The sequence below is a fragment of the Felis catus genome, chromosome D2 (genome assembly GCF_018350175.1).
Source record: "Felis catus isolate Fca126 chromosome D2, F.catus_Fca126_mat1.0, whole genome shotgun sequence".
NCBI lineage: Eukaryota > Metazoa > Chordata > Mammalia > Carnivora > Felidae > Felis > Felis catus.
In genome coordinates this window covers 42,104,818-42,126,703 of record NC_058378.1, presented here as the reverse complement: position 1 = coordinate 42,126,703, position 21,886 = coordinate 42,104,818, and the positions used below count along the sequence as shown (strand labels likewise).

The following is a 21,886-nucleotide window of genomic DNA, read 5'->3' as shown; positions in this document are numbered from 1 at the left end:
GACATTCCTCTATGTCTATGTGTGTGTCTGCCCACCTGCACATTGAGTTATAGGAGAATGAGAAAGGATTTTTGAAAATAAAATAACTATTAAAATAATTTTCACATTTTTTATTAATTCAGTTTTTGCTCTTTATGTTTTAATAAAACCTGTTCTATTCGATCTATTTTAAAACTTATTAAGCTACTTTTATATTTCAGAATCTATGCAGTGGTCAGTCTACACAGTTTTGGATTCCATTTTCATTCACAATATTTTCTTTATATCAATTCTGTTTCTTTAGACTTGCTCAGTGTTTGTAATTTTCAGTCTTTTTCACAAACCATATTTTCTCCTTGTGTTCACTCCCATTTTTTATTTTTATGATTTTATTTTTGATTCCTACAATTTTTTTCTATTTTGTATTATAAGTCCTCCTCTTTTCTTTATTATTTTCTTTCTACTTTTTGAATTGGAGATAAGGTGGGTGATGAATGTACCTCTTTTTCAGTCTTCTTTAACTGATTGTTTTAAATGCTGTACTGTTTCCTTTTTTCTTATTATTACTGAATTTAATGCTGACATTTCTGTGTTGCTTTAGCAGCAAGTTGCATGTTTAAGCACATGTTACTTTTGTGACTGTTTAAAAAGGAGTATTTTATAGCTTCTATTACACTTCTTAAACCATGGAATCACTAAGGTTTCCTTTTTTTAGTCCCTTCTATATAGGCATTAGCTTATCATTTAATTGAAGATTTATAACTTATTTCATTATGATAAAAAATAATGTAGTCAGGGGGCACCTGGGCGGCTCAGTAGGTTAAACATCCATCTCTTGGTTTTGGCTCAGATCATGATCCCACAGTTTGTGAGTTTGAGCCCTACATCAGGCTCTGAGCTGGCAGCGTGGAGCCTGCTTGAGTTTCTCTCTCTCTCCCTCCCTCTCTCCCTCTCTCCCTCTCTCCCTCCCTCTCTCCCTCTCTCCCTGCCCTTCCCTGACTTGTGCTGTCTCTCTCTCTCTCTCTCTCTCAAAATAAATAAATAAAATTTAAACAAAAATTTTTTAAATGTAGTCAGTATAGTGTTGATTCTTTGAAAATGGTTGAGACTTTATTGGTAACCTGATAAGTCAACATTTTTTAATGTTACATTTGTCTTTGAAAAATGTGTTTATTCTTTAACATTTTTTATTATCTAAATTTATTTAATTTTTCTTCGCAAATCAATCCCCATAGTTTCTGTAGTTTCAAATTTTATAAGTCTGTGAACCAGTGTGGTTTCAGCTTTTAAATTTTGTTGTAATTCTGAGATTCCTCTTCATTAATAACACTGGGCACATCCAACTTTTAATTCTTGACGCTACTTTCTACACCAAAATACCTTATTCTAATTATGCAGAAGTATTACATGTTTGGAGACAGAAGGATGAACAACCAGCTCATTTTTTTTTTTCAAATTTACCAGGAGTCCATGAGAGTAAATCTTAAAGTTTTCAACATAAGGCCATTTTTTAAAAATGACCCAGCCCAAATAATTAATTCAGACAAAAGTTGCCTTTAACTTTGATGAACAAAGATTCTAATACTTTATAGATACCATAGATACACAAAAAGGAATACTTATCAATTAATTTTAAGGAAATAGCATACCGCTTTAAATAATACAAAAATAACACAAAATAGGTATGAATAAAACATTTCTCATTGTTTTATAGATCAAGTTTCTGTATGACAGTGAGCCAAAGATTTTTTTTAAAACACCATAACCAAGTAGTGTTTATCCAATAAATAAGAAATTTGCAGATGGTTTAACTTGGAAATCTGGTAACACCTAATGATATTTTAATATGTCTAGAAGAAAACAAATATATGGTTTTGCAGTGAAAACACCAAAGTAAAGATAAAGATATTTTACTCAAAGTAAAATATCTATTTCTGCAAATACTACTAAGATTAGAATGACACTCCTTTTAGACAATAAATGTCACTCTGAAACCATAATAGTAATAAAGATAGAAATTATATCATCACTTTAATGCTGGAAACATCTCCATTAAATCAGGTCCATAACATGTCTTATGTAAACCACTCTTTAAGAGATTTCTGGAAATTGTAATCAATCCCCTTTACAAAGTAGTAGGAGATGAAAGTATATAATTGGAAAAGACTAGGAAATTCATCATTATTTACAGATTATATGGCTCTGCCATGGAAACCTAAGAGCATAAAATGAAAAAATTATTATTTTATTATTATTTATTATGATTCCTATTATTGTTTAAGTATGCTGCACACATACTTAGAGCCCATACTTAGAGCCGTAGAGCCCAACACAGAGCTTGAACTCACAACCCTGAGATCAAGACCTGAGCTGAGATCAAGAGTTGGATGCTTACCTGATTGAGCCACGCAGGTGTCCTAAAATGACAAAAATTATTAACCACAATAAGAAATTTCAGTAAGATGTCAGCTTATAAGTGAAGAACACAAAACCACTTTCTGTGTGTACCAGTAATAAGTGATTAAAAAAATGAAAAGAAAAGACAATCATAATGACTATATGAAGAAAGCAAACAAATTGCTAACTCATGTAATGAAAAGATGTAGACTTAGAAAACATAATGTAAGCTATAAATTCTCATCAAACTTATCTATGAAAACTATATCAGGATTCTTTTTTCTTTTTTAGGAACCAACAGTTCTAAAGTTGATTTTTAAAAATAAATGCTGTAGAATAATCATATATCAAATTAATAATATAATAATGAAGTGTGAGCTGTTCTCACAGATTTTAAACCCCATCGGGATTTTCTGGTCTTGTATACTTTCAGCACATTGATTCCCCCCACATACTGTTACCCTTAAACTGCATTTCAAGGGCCAAATTCACACTCCTGTAACAGTGGTCTAACTAAAGCCATGGTCCGCTATGCAGAGGTATCTAATATTAAACAAACTCTACCAGTATCAACCTCTTGGACAGCAGTGTTTGTGCAGTTATTAGGATAATTTATTTGATTTCTTGCATTATTTAAAAAACTTACGTGAAGTGCAAAAAGTTCTGTCTCAAAACCTTAAATCACTGGATGTAGAGAAAATTATTCTTTGACCTTGTGAAACCTGCACATCTCATACTCCTGGTATTTAGCTCGATGTACCATTTTTTCATAAAGATCCAAATTCAAGAACAAATTGCTGGAAGGGGTCTTTGCATATCCTGAGCTCTGGAAGTTAGGGTAAAGCTGGGTTTCATAGCTCTCTCACTTCTGGTGCCTTTTCACTTGCTTATCTTGTACGATACAAGATAAGCTCATTGAGAATAGTCACCTTTTTTTATCTACATCTTTCTTTAAGATGCTCGTAGATCAGGGTGCCTGGGTGGCTCACTCGGTTGAGTGTCAGACTCTTGATTTCAGTTCAGGTCATGATTTTCTGGTTTGTGAGACGGAAGCCCTGTGTTGGGCTCCATACTGACAGCACACAGGACCTGCTTGGGATTCTCTCTCTCCCTGTCTCTCTGCCCCTCCCCTGCTTGCATGCTCTCTAAATAAATACATACATACGTAAGATGGCTCCTATATCAATGCCAGACACACAGAATGTGCTTACTGAATACATGCAGGGATATGGGAAAAGGAGCACACATTTCTCATATATCTCACATGGTACCACAGCATGCCCAGATCTGGTAATGATGTGAAAATGGAGGTGGAAGGGAGAGGCAAATGAGTAGGTGAGAAGAAGGGGCATTGAAGTCCTTCTCTGTGAAAGGGGACATATCAGCTCTCTCAGTCTTGTCTCCCTTTTCCTAGATCAAGGACAGGAAAGCAGCACCCACAGGAAAACCTGGAAGTTGGTCAAGAGGCTGCTTACTAACATAGAGCGTCACAGCTTCAAGGCAATCATCAAAAGCAATTCTGGAGCATTCACAACAAATCACAACATCCAGTATCTCTTCCTGCTAGCTACTGGTGGTGGCCACATGAAGGCATTGAGGGGGGATTCCCTGCCCATGGAGCATGGCTTAGTGCCCGGTAGCCTGTAGTCTTGTGATTCCTGCTGACAGAGGTTATGTCTGTGTGTATTTGTGACTTCACCTGAGAGTTCTGCTGTGATTGGGAAGGGCTGGAAACAGAAAGCCAGCACTTTATCTGGCCGAAGGGGCAAGGTTTAGAAAGTTTCTGATTTTTCTGCTTTTATAAAATATTGTTCCTCCCAACTTCTCTAGCCTAGGAAAGCACCTGTTATGCTTCCCTAGAGCTGGCCATTTTTTTTCTGCTTTACAAATGGAAATACAGTTCCCTTTAGGCTTCAGAGTCTACATTTGTAGGGAAATTTCCAGCTTGTTTTCCTCTTCTCAGTTTCCATTTCAAAATGTCTCAGCAAGTTTTTCTCCAAGCAAGCTGTGTGTAAATGAATGTGTGGGAACATTCACTACACATTAGAGCTCAGAGTACACATCTGAGAAGAATGCAGAGGAAATCCTCTAGGGTGAAGGCAAGAGCAGGCTGAGACAGGCTCTAAAGATTAAGACCTGCAAACATGTCATTATCACACTCTGGGCTGGCCCTGCTGAGCTCCACTCAAAGACTGAATATACATTCAAATTGGTAGAAGGGCTTTCCTACTAGGAAGAGATTTCGAACTACAGGGGTGCAGTTTCTGCCTGGGTTCCTTTATGTTCTGCACCAGCTGGTTAGCTCCAGTAGCACTTTCTCCTGTCTCACCATCCTTGTTAACACATTGAGGGGAAGGATTTTTGTAGTCTTCTTTTAGAATGTTAGCATAATAAACCAACGAAGGGGAGTTGATTTATAGGATATTAGGGCAGAATTTAAAAAGTTAAAAAAAAATTTAATGTTTATTATTTTGAGAGAGAGAGAAAGAGGGAAAGAGAGAGAATAAGAGCCCCATGTGGGACTCGATCCCATGAACCCTGCGATTATGACCTGATCCGAAACCAAGAGTTGGGTGCTCAACGTACTGAGCCACACAGGTGCCCATTAAATTTGATTTTTATACCATGTGGTGTAACACTTTCAAGTAATTTAGGTAATTGCAAAAAGGAAGGAAAACTGTTGCTACTCTATCACCTGTTCCAACTTTTCTTACATCATGGTGAATTTTATTTTGTTGATTTCTGGATCATAAAAGTAAACTATTATATACATTTATTGTCGAGTGTTAAAAGTGTCTATTTTGGATAACTGTCCTTAATTAGGTGTGTTTGTGCTTTGTCTTCTCAATTTCCTTGCTTTGTCTTAACAGAAGCAGACATTTTTAATTTTAATGGACTTCAGCTTCTCAGTTATTTTTTTCATGAATTATGTCTTTAATGTTATATCTAAAAAGGCACTACCATACCCAAGGTTATGTAGATTTTCTCCCATGCTATCTTTTAAAAAAATTCTTTTAACATTTATTTATCATTGAGAGACAGAGAGCATGAGCGGGGGAGGGGCAGAGAGACGGGGAGACACAGAATCTGAAGCAGGCTCCAGGCTCTGAGCTGTCAGTGCAGAGCCTGATGTGGGGCTCGAACTCACAAACCATGAGATCATGACCTGAGCCAAAGTCGGTCGCCTAACCAACTGAGCCAACCCGGTTCCCCTCTCCTATGGTATCTTTTAGGAGTTTTATGCTTTTGCTTCAGAATCATTTTGTTGATATACATGAAATCATTTGAAGGGATTTCGATTGGGATTGCATCGAATCTGTAAAACAATTTGATAAGAACTGACTTCTTGACCATATTGAGTTTTCTTATCCATGAATGTGGATTATCTATTTGACCCTTCAATTTTGTTTGTCACAGTTTTGTAGTTTATGTCACATAGACCTTCTACAAATTTTCTTAGGTTTATATTTAAGTATTTCAGCTTTTTGGAGGCTGATTTAAATGTTTTTTTTTTCTTTTTTAGACTATTGATGTGATGAATTACTATTAATTGAATTTTTGCATATTGAACTAATCTTGCAAACCCAGATTAAATTCTGCTTGGTTATGGATTACAATTATTTCTATACTTTTTGGATTTGACTTGCTGTTGTTGAGGATTTTTGCATCTATGTTCATGAGAGATCTTGGTCTATAGTCTTCTTTTCTCATAATGTCTTTGGTCTTATTATGAGGATTATAATAGCCTCATAAAATGAGTTAGAAAGTATTCCCTCTGTTTCTATCCTCTGAAAGAGATAGTAGAGAATTGATAAAATCTCTTCCTTACATATTTGGTAAAATTCACCAGTGAACCCACCTGGGCCTCATACTTTCTGTTTTGGAAGATTATTAATTACTGTTTCAATTTCTGTAATAGATTTAAGACCCAATCAGATTGCCTTATTTCTTTTTATATGATCTTTGGCAAATTATGCCTTTCAAGGAATTGATCTATCTAGATTATCAAATTTGTTGGCTTATAGTTATTCACACTATTTTTTGTTATCTTTCTAATTTCCGTGGGAACTTTAGTGATATAAGTAATTTGTGTCCTCTTTTTTCTTAGTTATCTTGGCTAGATAGCTTATCAACCTTATTAGTCTCTTCAAAAAATTAGTATTTGGTTTCATTGATTTCCTCTACTGATTTCCTATTTTCTGTTTCACTTATTTCTTTTCTAATTTTTATTATTTCTTTTCTTTTGCTTATTTTGGTTTTAAGTTGCTCTTCTTTTTCTAGTTGCTGAAGGCAGAAATTTAGATGACTGATTTGAGAAATTTCTTCTTTTCTAACATATGCATTCAATGCTGTAAATTTCCCTCTAAGCACTGCTTTGGCTACATTCCACAAACTTTAATAAGTTGTATTTTCATTTTCATTTAGTTCAAAATATTTTAAATTTCTCTTGAGATTCTTATTTGATCTATGTGTTAGTTAGAAGTAGCCCATGCATTTTAAGATTTTTCAGTCTTCTTCTGTTACTGATTTCTAGTTTACTTTTCTTGTGGTCTAAGATCAGACATTGTATGATTTCTATAGTTTTAAATTTGTTAAGGGGTGTTTTATGGCCCAGGATGTGGTCTGTATTGCTGAATGTTCTATGTAAGCTTGAGTAAACTGTTTACTCTGCTGTTGTTGGACTGATTAGTCTACAGATGTTCATTACATCCAGTTGAGTGATGGTGGTGTGGAGTTCAAATATATCCTTACTGATTTTTTACTTCATGATCCTGTTCATTTCTGATAGAGGAATGTTAAGGCCACCAACACTGAAAATGGATTCATCTATTTCTCCTCACAGTTCTATCAATTTTTTTGCCTCACACAGTTTGATGCTCTGTTGTTAGGTTCATGCCCTTTAAGAATTATGTCTTCCTGGAGAGTTGACCCTTTTATCCATAAGTATATACCTGATAATTTTCCTTGGTTTGATTCCTGCTCGGTCTGAAATCAATATAGCTACTTCTGCTTTGTTTTAATTAGTGTTTGCATGGTATATTTTTCTTCGTTTACTTTTAATCTATATATTTCTTTATATTTAAAGCAAGTTTCATATAAGTAACATGTAGTTCTGTCTTGTTTTTTAATCTACCCTGACATCTGTCTTTTAATTGGTGCATTTAGAGCATTGGCATTCAATTGGAATTATTGATCTAGTTGGATTAATATTTACCATATTTACTGTTCTCTGTTATTTGTCCTTGTTCTTTGTTATTTTTGTCTCTTCTTTTTTCTGCCTTTGTGGGTTTAATTGAACATATATAATTTCATTGTCTCTCCTTTCTTAGAATATCAATAATACTTTATTTTTCCTTTTTTAGTGATTGACCTTGAGTTTGCAATATACATACACAACTAATCAAGTCCACTTTCAGTTACCACTATACCACTGTACAAGTATTATGGATACCTTACAATAACAAAATAATCCTAATTCTTTCTTTCCATTTCTCATATCATTGCTGCAATTCATTTCCTTAGTTGTAAGTATATATGTGTGTATATTTAAATAAATATATATGATATATGCATGTGTACACAATCTAAAATTACGTTGGTTTTATTTTGAACAAACTGTTATTTATTAGATCATTAGTAAGAAAAAAGGGGTTTTTTTTTTGGTTGTTCTTTTACTTTTACTTATTCCTTTTTCACTAGTCCCCCATTCTTTATGGGTATCTGAGTTTCTGACCCATATTCTTTCCCTCTAAAGAACTTCTTTTAGCATTCTTTCAAAGAAATAAATTTCCTCATTTTTTATTTATCTGAGAAAGTATTTATCTTTTAATTTTGAAGGATAATGTTGCAGAGTATAGAATTCTAGGTTAATGGGTATTTTTCTCTCAACACTTTAAATATTTTATTCTGCTCTTTCCTATTGCATGGTTTCTGAGGAGAAATCAGATATCAGGTATAATTTTTATCTTCCTTTATAGATAAGGTGCTTTTTTCCCACTGGAATCCTTTAGGATTTTGTCTTTTTCTTTGATTTTCTGTAGTTTAAAAATTATATGCCTACATGTAGCCTTTTTTTTTTTTTGGCATTTTTTCTCACTATTATCTGAGCCTCATGAATCTGAGGTAGGTGTCTGGCATTAATTTGATGAAATTCTCAGTTATTATTTCAAATATTTCTTCTTTTCTTTCTCTTTTTCTTGTATTTTCATTCTGTGTATGTTACACGTTTTATAATTGTACTACAGTCCTTGGATATTCTTTTAGTGTTTTTTCTCATTGCTTTTCAGGTTTTGAGGATTCTATTAATATATTCTCTAGCTCAGAGATTCTTTCATCAACTGTGTCTAGTATGCTAATATGATCATCAAAAGAATTCTTCAATTTTATTATAGTGTTTTTTATTTCTAGCATTTTTTTTTAAGTTGGAAAAGATTGGGTAGAATGGGTTGGAGTTGGGTATTTCCCTTTCCTGGTTAGTTAGACTCTGAGAGTAATGCAGCATTTCAGGTTCTAGTTGACTAGTTTCCCCTGAAGGCAGGCCTTGTAAAGAAAAACGGAGTGATCTGCTATATTTTAATATGGTTTCTTTCCCCTTCCACTGCCAGAAGCTGGAAGGGATTTTCCTCTGATGTTTATTTTGTAAATGTGTTTGACCTCCTGGAGATAAATCTCACAATATTGTGGTGGTTCTCCTATGACAGTTTCCTCCCAGAGTTTTAAACTCTCAGTTTTGTCTGTACTGAGCCTCCAGCATTTGTCAATTACAGTTCAGATTTTCCCATTGTGGCACTGGTTTCTGCAGTGGTTTTTGCTGCTGAGCCTCTACTGAGGTACCCCACGTCTTGCTGGCTGCCTTTCTAATCTTGGGGACAGTGGTTTGACCTGTGTCTTCCCCTCTCTGGTGGATCCAAGAAGCATTATTCAGTCTGTTCAGCTTTATACTTGTTGTAAGGATGGAGTGACAACGTCTAAGGTCCTTATGCGTGGAACTAGAAACCAGAATTCCTATTTATAACTTTATACCTTTTTTGAAACTAATTCCCTCTAATAAATATTTACCTATATTTCCTATAATACAGTTTTCATATCCACCATTTTACTGGAGTTTGATGCCAAAAAAGGATAGCACAGATTTAGTTTATTCCTCTTGTTTTCCAGGTGAAGAAACTAGGAAACCACGAAGAGCAGTGATGTTTGCAGGGCTGAAGCACACTGAGGATTCTTCCCATCCAGGTATTTTTCTCTGAGACAAATAAGAGGGGAATGATTGAGTGTAGGAGGGTTTGTTTGTGGCTCCAACAAGCTTCCCGAGACTCACAGTGTGCCTGAGCAAGGTGTGTGTAAGGTAAAAACAGTGACCGCATGTTGCAAAGCCTGAAGGCATGGAGAGAAATTCAGTTCGTGGATATATTTAATTTTTAATAATACTCAATAAAATGACTACTACATGGGTCAGATCAAAGGTGACTTTTTAAGGTAAGCCCCATCGAGCAGAATAATATTATCCTTCATTTGCATTCTTCTAACATTTTGCTCATTACATTATGACATTTACCACATCTATTTTAATTTCCTGTTCAAATGCTATCCTCCAAGTAAGCTGAGAGTATATGAAACAGAGCACCATTGATTATTAGTTTTTCTAGTCCTAATATATAACTCTGGAACATAATAGGTGATCAACATATATTTGGTGAATTGAATCGGTACATATTATACCAGGTAACTTGAAGCACATAGATTTTCTCAAGTTTTGCACCTTATACAGAAAAGAATTCTCCTAGTAAGCTTTTAAGAAAATAGTAAAGTTTGAGGTGGGCCTTAGCAGATGAATAAAAATTTAATCATGTGTGTATGGTAGAGAAAGTTCTTCTCTACTGGAAAAAGAAAGTGTATTTTAAGGGGACCAATGTTAGTGTAGGTGACAGGAAGGAGAAGGAACAAGGATAGTGTGGCTGGAACAAAAGTCAGTCTGGGAAGTGAGGGTTAATAGTTAAGCAGATGAGCTCTTGTCACAGTGAGGGATGGGGTAGCAGGGAGTGGACATGAGCTTTCAGGTTTTTGGTAGGAGCGTTGATTTGCAAACCCCTAAAATTAGCTATGAATTTTCCTCCCCAAAACTTTTCCCTGTATTAAACTACTACCATTTCATTGTGTGACATTTTTACCTACTCAGTCAGTCCTGGTGGGAACCAATCCAGTAGCATTAGTGTCTCCCTTCTTGTTACCCGCTAAGCTATTCACTTCTATCTCCATCCACTGTCACCATCCAAAGCCAGGTCCTGCGTCTCTAACCCGATCTAGATTTTATCATCCTAACTTTTCTTGCTAATTTCATTCTTGTCCTCTAACACAGAAACCATAGCAGTGTCCTATAAATGTCAGTGGAAGTGTTTTTGTGCACCTCAACTCTTTAAGAATTTCTTTCTTCATGTAGAATAAAACTCAAGCTCCTTATTTTAGCCTCTAAGTCCCGCATGCTGTGGCTCGTGCTTTCGTCACCGATGTAACTTCACGACTCTGTGTTCCAAGTCCATCATGCTGCTGTTACAGGGACCTGCTTTCAGGTTTCCCACCTACATTAACTCTGTCTTTCCATACTCTTCACGGAGCCTGCTCCTTCTCACTCGGCATATCTCAACTTAAATCTTACACTCTTTGGGTCTTCTTCAAACATGTTATGAAAAGCGAAGTCCTTTCATTTATTTTAAGACTTCTTTAACTTCTTACTTGTAAAATAAAATAAAGATACAGATAATTGCTATAAAATAAATGTACAGCTAATTAATTATTATGAGGCCAACATCTTTATTAACACCTGACCGATCAGGTCAAGAAATATTGCCTGACACATTAGAAGCTGCTCACAATGCCTCGTTCCCAGCAAAATCTCTTCCATTCCCCTGAAGCAAATATTCTTCTAAGTTTCAGCAATCACTTCCTGGCATTGCTTTAATCTTACCATGCAAGTGTAGCTTCCTAAACCCTTTGCCTCAGCCTTGTCCATTTGTTTTTCCTTTGTTTATATCTTTCCAGTAGATTTTGATATATAGCTTCTATTTCTGTCCTTTTCTCCTTATGTTTTATTTTTAATTGAAGTATAACTTACGTAAAATAAAAGACCGATTTTAAATGTACAATTCAATATGTTGCTTCAAATGTATCTATCCCTGTCATCATCAGAACAAGTTTTTTTCTGTCAGTTCTATCTCCCAGAGAAAACCATTGTTCTGATCTTTATCACCATAGTTTTTCTTGTTCTTGAATGTCATAGAAAGATAATTATCCAATGTGTACTCTTTGTCTCTAGGTTCTTTCACTCGGCATAATGCTGTTTTATGTAGTAGTCATTTGTTTTCTTTTACTGCTGAATTCCTTTTTTGAATATGCTGTATTATTTTTGAATCCATTCTGTTGTTCACAGACATGCAGTTTTAGGCTCTGTGCCTAAAGAGCACAGAGTCTGCTTGGGATTCCCTGTCTCCCTCTCTCTCTGCTTCTCCCCTGCTTGCTCACGCTCCCTCTCTAAATAAATAAATAAACTTAAAAAATGTATATATGGACATACTTATACCAGTCTTTCTGCGAATATGTTCTCATTTCTTTTGGGAAAGTTCCTAAAAATGGTACTGATGGATTATACAGTAAGCGTATGTTAAACTTTATGAGAAACACATTGTTTTGCAAAACATTTGTACCATTTGACATTTCAACCAGTAATACATGAACATAACAATTGCTTCACATCTTTGCCAACAACTGAATTGTCAGCTATAGCAAGCACTCTGGTGAATGTGTGGTGGTATCACATTGTGGTTTATTTCTTTGGTGACTCCTGTTAAACATCTTCTCACGTACCTTTTGGGGACATATATTTGTCTGTTCAAGTTTTCTCCTATTTAATTGGATACTGGATATTTTTATTTTTGTATTGGAGTGCTTTTTACACTCTTGTGTCTGCACACATATGTGCACACATACATAAAGCTCGTATATACACGTAAGTATGTATGTACACACATACACATACATATGAGTGGGTGTAATGGTGGGTGGATGTCAAATGTATGTATTGAGAATATTTTCTCCAAATCTGTGGTTTGCCTATGTTTTCTTAATGGTGTCTTTGAAGAGACTATTTAATTTTAATGTTTAATTCATTGACTTTTTTTTCATGGGTATTTAGGCATTTTTGTCCATTCCAAAAATCATTACCTACTCCCTGCTCACAAAAATAGTCACCGATGTTTTTTTCTAAAATTTTGATTGCTTTAGCTTTTATGTTTATTTATATTATAAATCTCAAATTACTTATTGTTTATGTCATGTACAGGTCAACTTGTTTTTTTTTTTTTTTCATAAAGATACCTAGTAATTTCAGCACCATTCTTTAAAAACTATCCTCATGGAACTACTTTGAGAGCTTCATCAAAAATCATTTGGCCTTATTTTTGTGAATTTATTTCTCTAATATGTTCTTTTAGTCTATATTTTTAATCTTAATCCAACACAACCCTGTCCTTAGTCTTTTATTCTTTCACAGAATTATTAACTATTCTAAGGTCTTTGAATTTCCATATAAGCTTTAGAGTTTATCTTGTCAATTTATTAAAAACTTGTTGGTGTTTTGATTAGGACTGTCTTGAATTTTTATTTTATTTTATTTTATTTTTTTAGTTTTATTTATTTAAATAATCTCTACATTTAACGTGGGGCTCAATTTTAGGACTTTTGAGATCAAGAGTTGCATACTCTTCTGACTGAACTAGCCAGTCACCAGTCACCCCTCTCTTGAATTTTTAGATCACTGTTTCTCAATCTTTTTTTTTTTTATTCTTACCCTCCCAAACACAAGGAGAAAAAAGAAATCTACTTAAAGTTTCTCAAATAAGAAATATTATATATAAATAATAAGATTCTATTAGATAGGGTTGAGCTTTGGAAGGTAATAAGCCATTGTATATGTAAGAATATTTTTCCCTCCAGGAAGCAATTTTTATCTATTTGTGGGTGATTCTGCCCCTGTTGAGAATACATGCTTTAGATCATTGTGGAGAGAACCTTAAAAATATTTAGTCTTCTGTTCCATGCATTTGATATGTTTCTCCATTTATTTAGGTCTTCTTTAATTTCTCTGGCAATGTTTTCTGGCTTTTGGTGTGCAAATATTTTACCTTTTTTATTAAATTCATTCCTCAATAAGAATTTCAGTTTTCTTACACCTTAAAAAGTGGCATTTTTATTATATTTTCCAATTGTTTGTTGTTAGTATATAGAAATACAATCAATCTGACTACATTGACATTGTAACTTTTGGCATTTCAATGATAATGCTGGCATTTTTTTAATGTTTATTTATTTATTTTGAGAGAAAGAGAGAGAAAGTGAAGGGGAAAGGCAAGAAAGAGAGGGAGAGAATCCCAAGCAGACTTTGTACTGTTAGCACAGAGCCTGATGCGGGGCTCAAACTCGTGAACCGTGAGACCATGACCAACTGAGCCACCCAGGTGTCCCGTAATTCTGGCAGTTTCTTTCTGATGGGTTCTTTAGGATTTTAAATCTAAACCGTCATGTGTCTGCAAATAAAGGCAACATGCTTTCTAATCTTTGTGCAATATCCTCCTGAGGGGAGGGTTATAAAAATTTAAGTGAAAACACTTCATAAAGTTAAAAGTAATAAGCAAGTATTTTATTGCTGTTGTATTTTTAGCTGCTTTTCCATATCAACCAACAGTGACTGTGGTCAATGAGCATGCCCATTGTTGTCTCTTATACCTCATAGGGACCAAAGTGTCTGATACGATGGATGGACTGGTTTCCTGGATTGCCAAAGGTAGGATTGCAAAGATTTTTCTTTATTAGAGGGCAGCTGAGAAAAAGGGAGCTTTCCCAGCTGGCCTCTAGAAGAGAACACAACAGATAGATTTGGCCAATGACTGCAAGTTTGTGTAAACAGTGCTTTCTTTTGGGCCTGCTTCTGAGAGGGCCCCTGGAATGTAAGTTAACCACTGCGTTCATAACCAGAGTTTCTCTGGAGGCTCGCTGACTTTGATATTCCTGGAGGTGTGTGAAAAAACTGTGACCTTGGCTGGCCAAGGTCTGGAGAAATGAAAACATGCAATTACTTTGGAGTCACATTCTATTTTCTTATCATCTTATGTTTGTGTATGCCTGTGTTGGCTTCAGTATTGTGCAAACTTGATAATTAGTCCCTTGGAGATTTCTGGTACTGACTTGAATTAAACTGAGGAAAAAGTTTTCATCAAACATCATCAGATCTGGATATAGAGGAATGTGTAATACAGTGTGAATAAAGGAAAGCCAGTAAATGCACAAGAGACTGGAAGTAGAGTGAGGTGGTAAAAGAGGATAAAAAAGGAAAGAAAGAGCTGAAAGGAAGTCCCAAATGTATCCTGAAAATCTACCATATATCAGATATTTTAGATATTTTTTCCTTTTCATAACCTTTTCAAAAAACGTACAGCAAATGTAATACTTGCTCATTTTTAGCAAGTTTATAAATTATAGCATTTGTCATTATAATTGCAAAGACAAAAATTACCTGAGATGCCTGCCAAAGCATAACTAATATTATGTATTGCTTTTCACTGTTTCTTTGATATCTCTCTTACCTACCTATCTACCTACGTATTGATCAATCAGTCTATCACAACTTACCACAATATAGATCAGAAAGAGTTGTTCTGTACCTTAGGCTTTCTTTAATATTATACATTTTAAGCATCTTTACTGAGGTATAATTTATATTTTTAAAAAATTCATTGAAATTGACAGTTTGAGTACTGATAGATTTATGCACTTGTGAAGCATAGCCCATTCAAGATATAGAGCATTTCCATCCAGAAAGTTCCCTTGTGGCTTTTGCATACAGTCATCTCTAACTACTTGCTTCAGGCAACTACTGGTTTACAAAACTGAAACTATGCATTAGTTTTGTATATCAATTATACATTAGTGTTAAACATTAGTTTTACAGGTTCTATTTCATATAAATCAAGCCATATTATAAGTATTCCTTTATGTCTGATTTCATTTGTTCTGATTCTGTTTTTGAGATGAATTTGTGTGTGTGTGTGTGTGTGTGTGTGTGTGTGTGTACATGTGTTCATTCTTTTTGCTGCAGAGTAATATTTAATTGTATGGATATACCACCATTTCTTTATCCATTCATCTGCTTATGGTTTACTTACGGGTACTCTGAATAAACTATTCTATTTTTCACCATTAAGTATATTATTTATAGGTATTTTGTAGATATCTTTACTAATTTGAAAAAGATGCCTTTTATTTATAGTTTGCTCAAAGTTTTTTTTTTTCCTTCCTTACATTTTACCATGAATGAGTTGAATTTTTCCAGATTTTTTTTTCTGTCTCTACTGAGATAACTGAGATGTGAGGAGGATTATGCAATTTTTCCTCTTTTATGTGTTAACATGGCAAAACATATTTCATTTCCAAATGTTGAACCAACCTTGCATTACAGAGATAACTGCATTTGGTCATTTCAGATTATTTTATGTATATGTCTTGATTTCATTTGCTACTATTTGATCTGGAGTTTTGAATTTATGATCATGACTAATAGTGGTCTAATTTAAAATTTCCAAAAAAAAAAAAATCCAGAAATTCTTTGTTAGCTTTTGGTATTAGTGTTGTACTGGCTTCATAAAATGATTAGGAAAGCACTCTCCCTTTCGCTATTTTCTAAAAATGTTTGAGTAACACTGATAATGTATCTTCCTTAATTATGTAGTAAAATTAATCAGTAAACCACCGGGGTCTGGAGTTTTCTTTGTGAGATTTATTTATTATGATTTCTTTAATGGATATAAAGCTGTTCTGATTTTCTATTGCTTCATGTGTTAATTTTGGCAAGTTGCATTTTTTAAGGAATTTGTTTCATTTTGTAAAATTTTCAAATTTTTAAATAATATTCTTTATTATCCTCTTAATAACATTTATAGGACCTATAGTAATATTCCTCTTTTTATTTTTAATATTTGTATTTTGTATTTTTTCCTTTCTTATTTTCTTGATTATTTCTCCTAGATTTTGATCAATATTATTAATCTTTTAAAAAAAATTGTGGACTCTGTTGATTTTTTTTTTCTTCTGCCAGTCTGTTTTCTATTTCATCAGTTTATACTCTGATCATTATGAATTCTTCCCTTTTTAAATCTTGGTTTTAATTTGTTTATTTTTCCTCTTAGTCTTTTAATAGAGAAACCTACACTATTGATTTTAAATCTAAGAATTTAATCTAATATTTAAAAATAGGGTTTGCTTTTACTGTATCAAATTAATTTTTATATGCTACCTTTTCATTGCCATTATTTAAGATTGTTCTAATTGTCGTAGTTTATTCTATGAAAACTTATTTTCATATCAGTATTAATAAATTTCTCAATATTTTGTGATTTTATTTATGTTCATTATTAATGGTTTCTAATGAATTTTTATTATGGTCAGAAAACATAATCCTGAGAAATTTAACACAAGACCATGGGGGAGGGGAAGAAAAAGAAAAAGAAGTTAGAGAGGGAGGGAGCCAAACCATAAAAGACTCTTAAAAACTGAGAATAAACTGAAGGTTGATTGGGGGGGGGGGTGGGAGGAAGGGGAAAGTGGGTGATCATCATTGAGGAGGGCACCTGTAGGGATAAGCACTGAGTGTTGTATGGAAACCAATTTGACAATAAATTTCATATTAAAAAAGAAAGAAAGAAAGGGAAAGAAAGAAAGAAAGAAAGAAAGAAAGAAAGAAAGAAAGAAAGAAAGAAAGAGAACATAGTCTGCTATTAGGTGCATACACATTTAGGATTGTTGCATCTTTTTGGTCATTATTATTTTTTTTAATGCTCATTCATTTTTGAGAGAGAGAAAATGCAAGTGGAGGAAGGACAGAGAGAGAGGGGGACAGAGGATCTGCAGCAGGTGCTGTGCTGTCAGCACAAAACCTGACATGGGGCTCAAACTCAGGAACCATGAGATCATGACCTGAGCCATAGTCAGATTCTTAACCAACTGAACCATCCAGGTGCCCCTCTTTTTGTTTTTTTGTACTTTTTATCATTATGTAGATTTTCTTTAGCTTTCATATATCTCTTTGCCTTGATTGTATGACATTGATATACCATACCAGTTTTCATAGGCATATTGTTTACATAATATTATACCTTTTTCATTGTACTACTTTCTAACTATTTGTCTTAATTTTGAAGTTGGGTCTTCGTAGACAGCAAATATTGAGCCTTGTGTTTTCATTACTGTGGTTTAGTTAACATTTGCATGTAAATGATACATCTAGTCAACATTTACAAGACATTTACACATAATTATTGGTATGGTTGAGTTTATGTCTGCCATCTTTCTTTGTGTTTCCCCTGTTTCCTTTTTGTGTTTGTATCTCTCTTGCTCCTTTCCTTCTTTATTTTGGGTTAACTGACTACGTCTGGCATACCATTTTAATTTCTTTATTGGGTTCTTAGCCATAACAATTTTTATGGTTCTAAATATTGTCTCTAGGGCTAAAAATATGCATTCTTATCTTATTAAAGTCTATTTACAGTCAGTATTATACCAATTAACACCTGACTCTAAACACTTTTTATATCAACACTTTCCACTTCTCACTTTATACTTGACAGTTCCTATTTCATGGATGTAATCATTTTACTACCTTATATTTGCATTTGTTAACTCTTCTTCATTTATGTTATTGTTGTCATATATTTTACTCATGTATTATTATAATCCCCACCTTAAAGTGTTACTATTTTTTATTTTACGGTGAGTGGTACCTTGCGACAATTAAGAGATAAAAAATAGTTTATATTTATACTCTCATTTACCATTTCTGATTGTCTTTGTTACTTCCTATGGGTCAGAGTTTCCATTTGGTATCATTCACCTTAAACCTGGCAAATATCCTTTAGATTATCTTATAACTTGGGTTTGCAGGTACTTATCTAAACACAGCTCTTATAAAAAAAATAGCTATATCTCATCCTTCCTTTTTGAAGGGAACTGTCAGTAGAGATTTCTTTTTCTCTATTCTTTTAGCAGTTGAAAGTTGTTCCAATATCTTTTAGCTTCCATCATTTATGATGAGAAGTCAGCATTTATTCTTATCACTGATCCCTATATAATGTGTTGTTTTCCACTGAATCCTGTCAATATTTTCTCTTTCTTTTGGCTATAACCACTGTGACTTCAATGTGGCTATGTGTGGGTTTTGTGCATTTATCCTTCTTGATGTATTCTGAGATTCTTGGATATATAAATAAATGTTTCTCATCAAATTTAGGAATTTTCAGCCATTATTTCTTCAAACCTTTATTTACCTCATTATGCCCTTCACCAACTTCTTTTAAAATTCTAGAACTCTTTTTACAAACATGTTAGACCATTTGATGTTGTGTTTCCATTCCCTGATAAACTCTATTCATTTTTCTTCATGTTTCAGATTGAATCATTCTGTCCTTGAGTTTGATTTACTATTTCTTCATCATGTCAAAACAGCTCTTAAGGCTGTTCAGTAAGCTTTTCATTTTATTATAATTTTTAGTTCTATAATTTCCATTAGTTCTATGCATTATATATGTATGTAGTTTTTAAAACATTTTTGTATAAATGTACAGTTTTCTTTTTGTGGAGTCTATTTGTTCATTCATTAAATTTTGAATATATTTTTGTTTTGTTCTTTAGCCATATCTTCCTTTAGTTCTTTCAATAGGTTTGTTATAGCTGCTTCAACATTTATTATTTTTTGAATGTTATTCATTTTTCATTATAAGTGTACTTTTTTGTTATTTATCTGTGTTCGTTTTCATAGTAAACATGTATATTTGCAATGAAAAAGCAGTGAAATTTCAGGTTTCATATTATTTTGTTAAATTCACTCCTCAATAAGAACAAAAGAGAGATTTGTGACAATAACATTTTCTTGAAAATATTAATAACATTGTACAAGCTGATGCAATGTTTTGTTGTTGTTGTTTGATTTTGGTTTGGCTGTTTTTTTCATTTTATTTAAATCCAAGTTGGTTAACATATAGTGTAATAATGGTTTCAGGAGTAGAATTCAATGATTCATGGGGCACCTGGGTGCCTCAGTCGGTTAAGCGTCTGAGTTCAGCTCAGGTCATGATCTCATGGTTCATGGGTCTGAGCCCCATGTTGAGCTCTGTGCTGACAGCTTGGAGCCTGGAACCTGCTTCAGATTCTCTGTCTTCCCCTCTTTCTGCCCCTCCCCTGCTCATGCTCTGTCTCTCTCTCTCTCAAAAGTAAATATGAAAACAAATGATTCATCACTTACGTATAACATCCAGTGCTCATCCCAACAGGTGCCCTCTTTAATACCCTTCACCCATTTAGCCTATCCCCCCATAAATGTTTTTAATCCTTACTTTAATCCCCATCCCCCACTCTCCCCATCCTCCTACCCATTTCCCCTCTGGTAAGCATGTTTGTCCTCTATGGTTAAGAGTTTGTTTCTTGGTTTGTCTTTTTTTTTTCTTTGTTCATTTGTTTTGTTTCTTAAATTCCACATAGGAGTGAGATCGAATGGTATTTGTCTTTCTCTGACTGACTCATATTTTCTTCAGCATTATAATCTCTAACTCTACCCAAGTTGTTGCATATGACAAGATTTCATTCTTTTTTGTAGCTGAATAATATTCATCTTCTTTATCCATTCATCTATCAGTGGGCACTTGGGCTGCTTCCTGGTTTGGCTATTGTAAATAATGCTGCTAAACGTAGGTTTGCATGTATCCCTTTCAGTTAGTGTTTTTGTATTATTTGGGTAAATACCCAGTAGTGCAATGCCTCAATCTTAGGGTACTTCTAATTTTAACTTTTTGAGGAACTTCCATTTTGTTTTCCACAATGCTGCACCAGTTTGTATTCCCACTAACAGTACGAGAGGGCTCCTTTTTCTTCACGTCCTTACCACACTTGTTTCTTGTGTTGTTGATATCAACCATTCTGACAGGTATGAGGTGATATTTCATAGTAGTTTTGATTTACATTTCCCTGACAATGAGTGACGTTCAGCTTTTCAAGTCTGTTAGCCATCTGTCTGTCTTCTTTGGAGAAATGTCTTTATGTATCTTTTGCCCATTTTCTTAAGTGGATTATTAGGTTTTTGGGTGTCAAGTTGTATTCGTTCGTTATATATTTTGTATTCTAACGCTTTATCGGATATGTAATTTGCAAATATTTTCTTCCTTTCAGTAGGTGGCCTTTTAGTTTTGTTGGTTGTTTCTCACTATGTGCAGAAAATCTTTATTTTGATGTAATCCCCAATGTTTATTTTTGTTTTTATTTTCCTTGCCTCAGGAGACATGTCTAGAAAGATGTTGCTACAGCCGATGTCGGAGATTACTGCCTGTGTGCTCCTCAAGGATTTTTATAGTTTCTGGTCTCACATTTGGGTCTTTAATCCACATTAAGTTTATTTTTGTGCATGGTGAAAGAAAGTGGTCCAGTTTCATTCTTTTGCATGTGGCTGTTCATTTTCTCACCACCATTTGTTGAAGAGACTGTCTTTTTCCCATTGCATATTCATTCCTCCTTTGTCAAAGATTAATTAACCATGTAATTGTAGGTTTATTCCTGAGTTTTCTGTTCTGTTCTATTGACCTATGTGTCTATATTTTTGCCAGTACCAAACTGTTTTAATTACTTGAAATAGGGAATTGTGATACCTCCATTTGTTCTTCTTTTTCAAGATTTCTTTGGCTCTTTGGGGTTCCATCTAAATTTTAGGGTTGTTTGTTCTAGCTCTGTGGAAAATGCTGTTGATATTTTGCTAGGGATTGCATTACATGTTTGGATTGCTTTGGATAGTATAGACATTTTAACAATATTTGTTCTGTCAACCCATGAGCATGGAATGTCTTTCCATTTCTTTGCATTGTCTTGAATTTATTTCATCAGTGCTTTATAGTTTTCAGAGTACAGGCCTTTTACCTCTTTGGTTAGGCTTAGTCCCAGGTATTTTACTGTTTGTGCAATTGTAAATGACATTGTTTTCTTAATTTTACATTCTGCCACTTCATGATTAGTGTATAGGAATGCAACAGATTTCTGTACATTGATTATGTATCCTGTGACTTTACTGAATTCATTTATCAGTCCTAGTAGTGTTTTGGTGGGGTCTTTTGGGTTTTCCATATATAGCATGCCATCTGCAGATAGTGGAAGTTTTACTTTTTCCTTACCAGTTTGGATGCCTTTCATTTCTTTATGTTGTCTAATTGCTGTGGCTAGGACTTCCTAGTACTATGTTGAAAAAAAGTGGTGAGAATGGACATCCTTGTCTTGTTCCTGACCTTAGGTGAAAAGCTCTCAATTTTTCACCATTGAGTATGATATTGGCTGTGGGCTTTTCATGTAAGTACTTTATTATGTTGAGATATATTCCTGCTAGACCTACTTTGCAGAGGGTTTTTTATCATGAACGGATGTTGTTGTTGGTCAAATG

The 21,886-nt window shown here is 34.0% G+C and overlaps 1 protein-coding gene across 2 annotated transcripts in view; it reads left to right on the top strand.

The window, feature by feature from the left end:
• LOC123381008 overlaps positions 1-21,886 on the top strand; it is a 789,636-nt gene that overhangs the window by 562,078 nt on the left and 205,672 nt on the right. For both annotated transcript variants that reach the window (XM_045041010.1, XM_045041011.1), the window contains exons 4-5: positions 9,535-9,609; positions 14,159-14,209. In XM_045041010.1, coding sequence (XP_044896945.1) covers positions 9,535-9,609; positions 14,159-14,209 — 126 coding nt within the window. The remainder of the gene's footprint in view (positions 1-9,534; positions 9,610-14,158; positions 14,210-21,886) is intronic.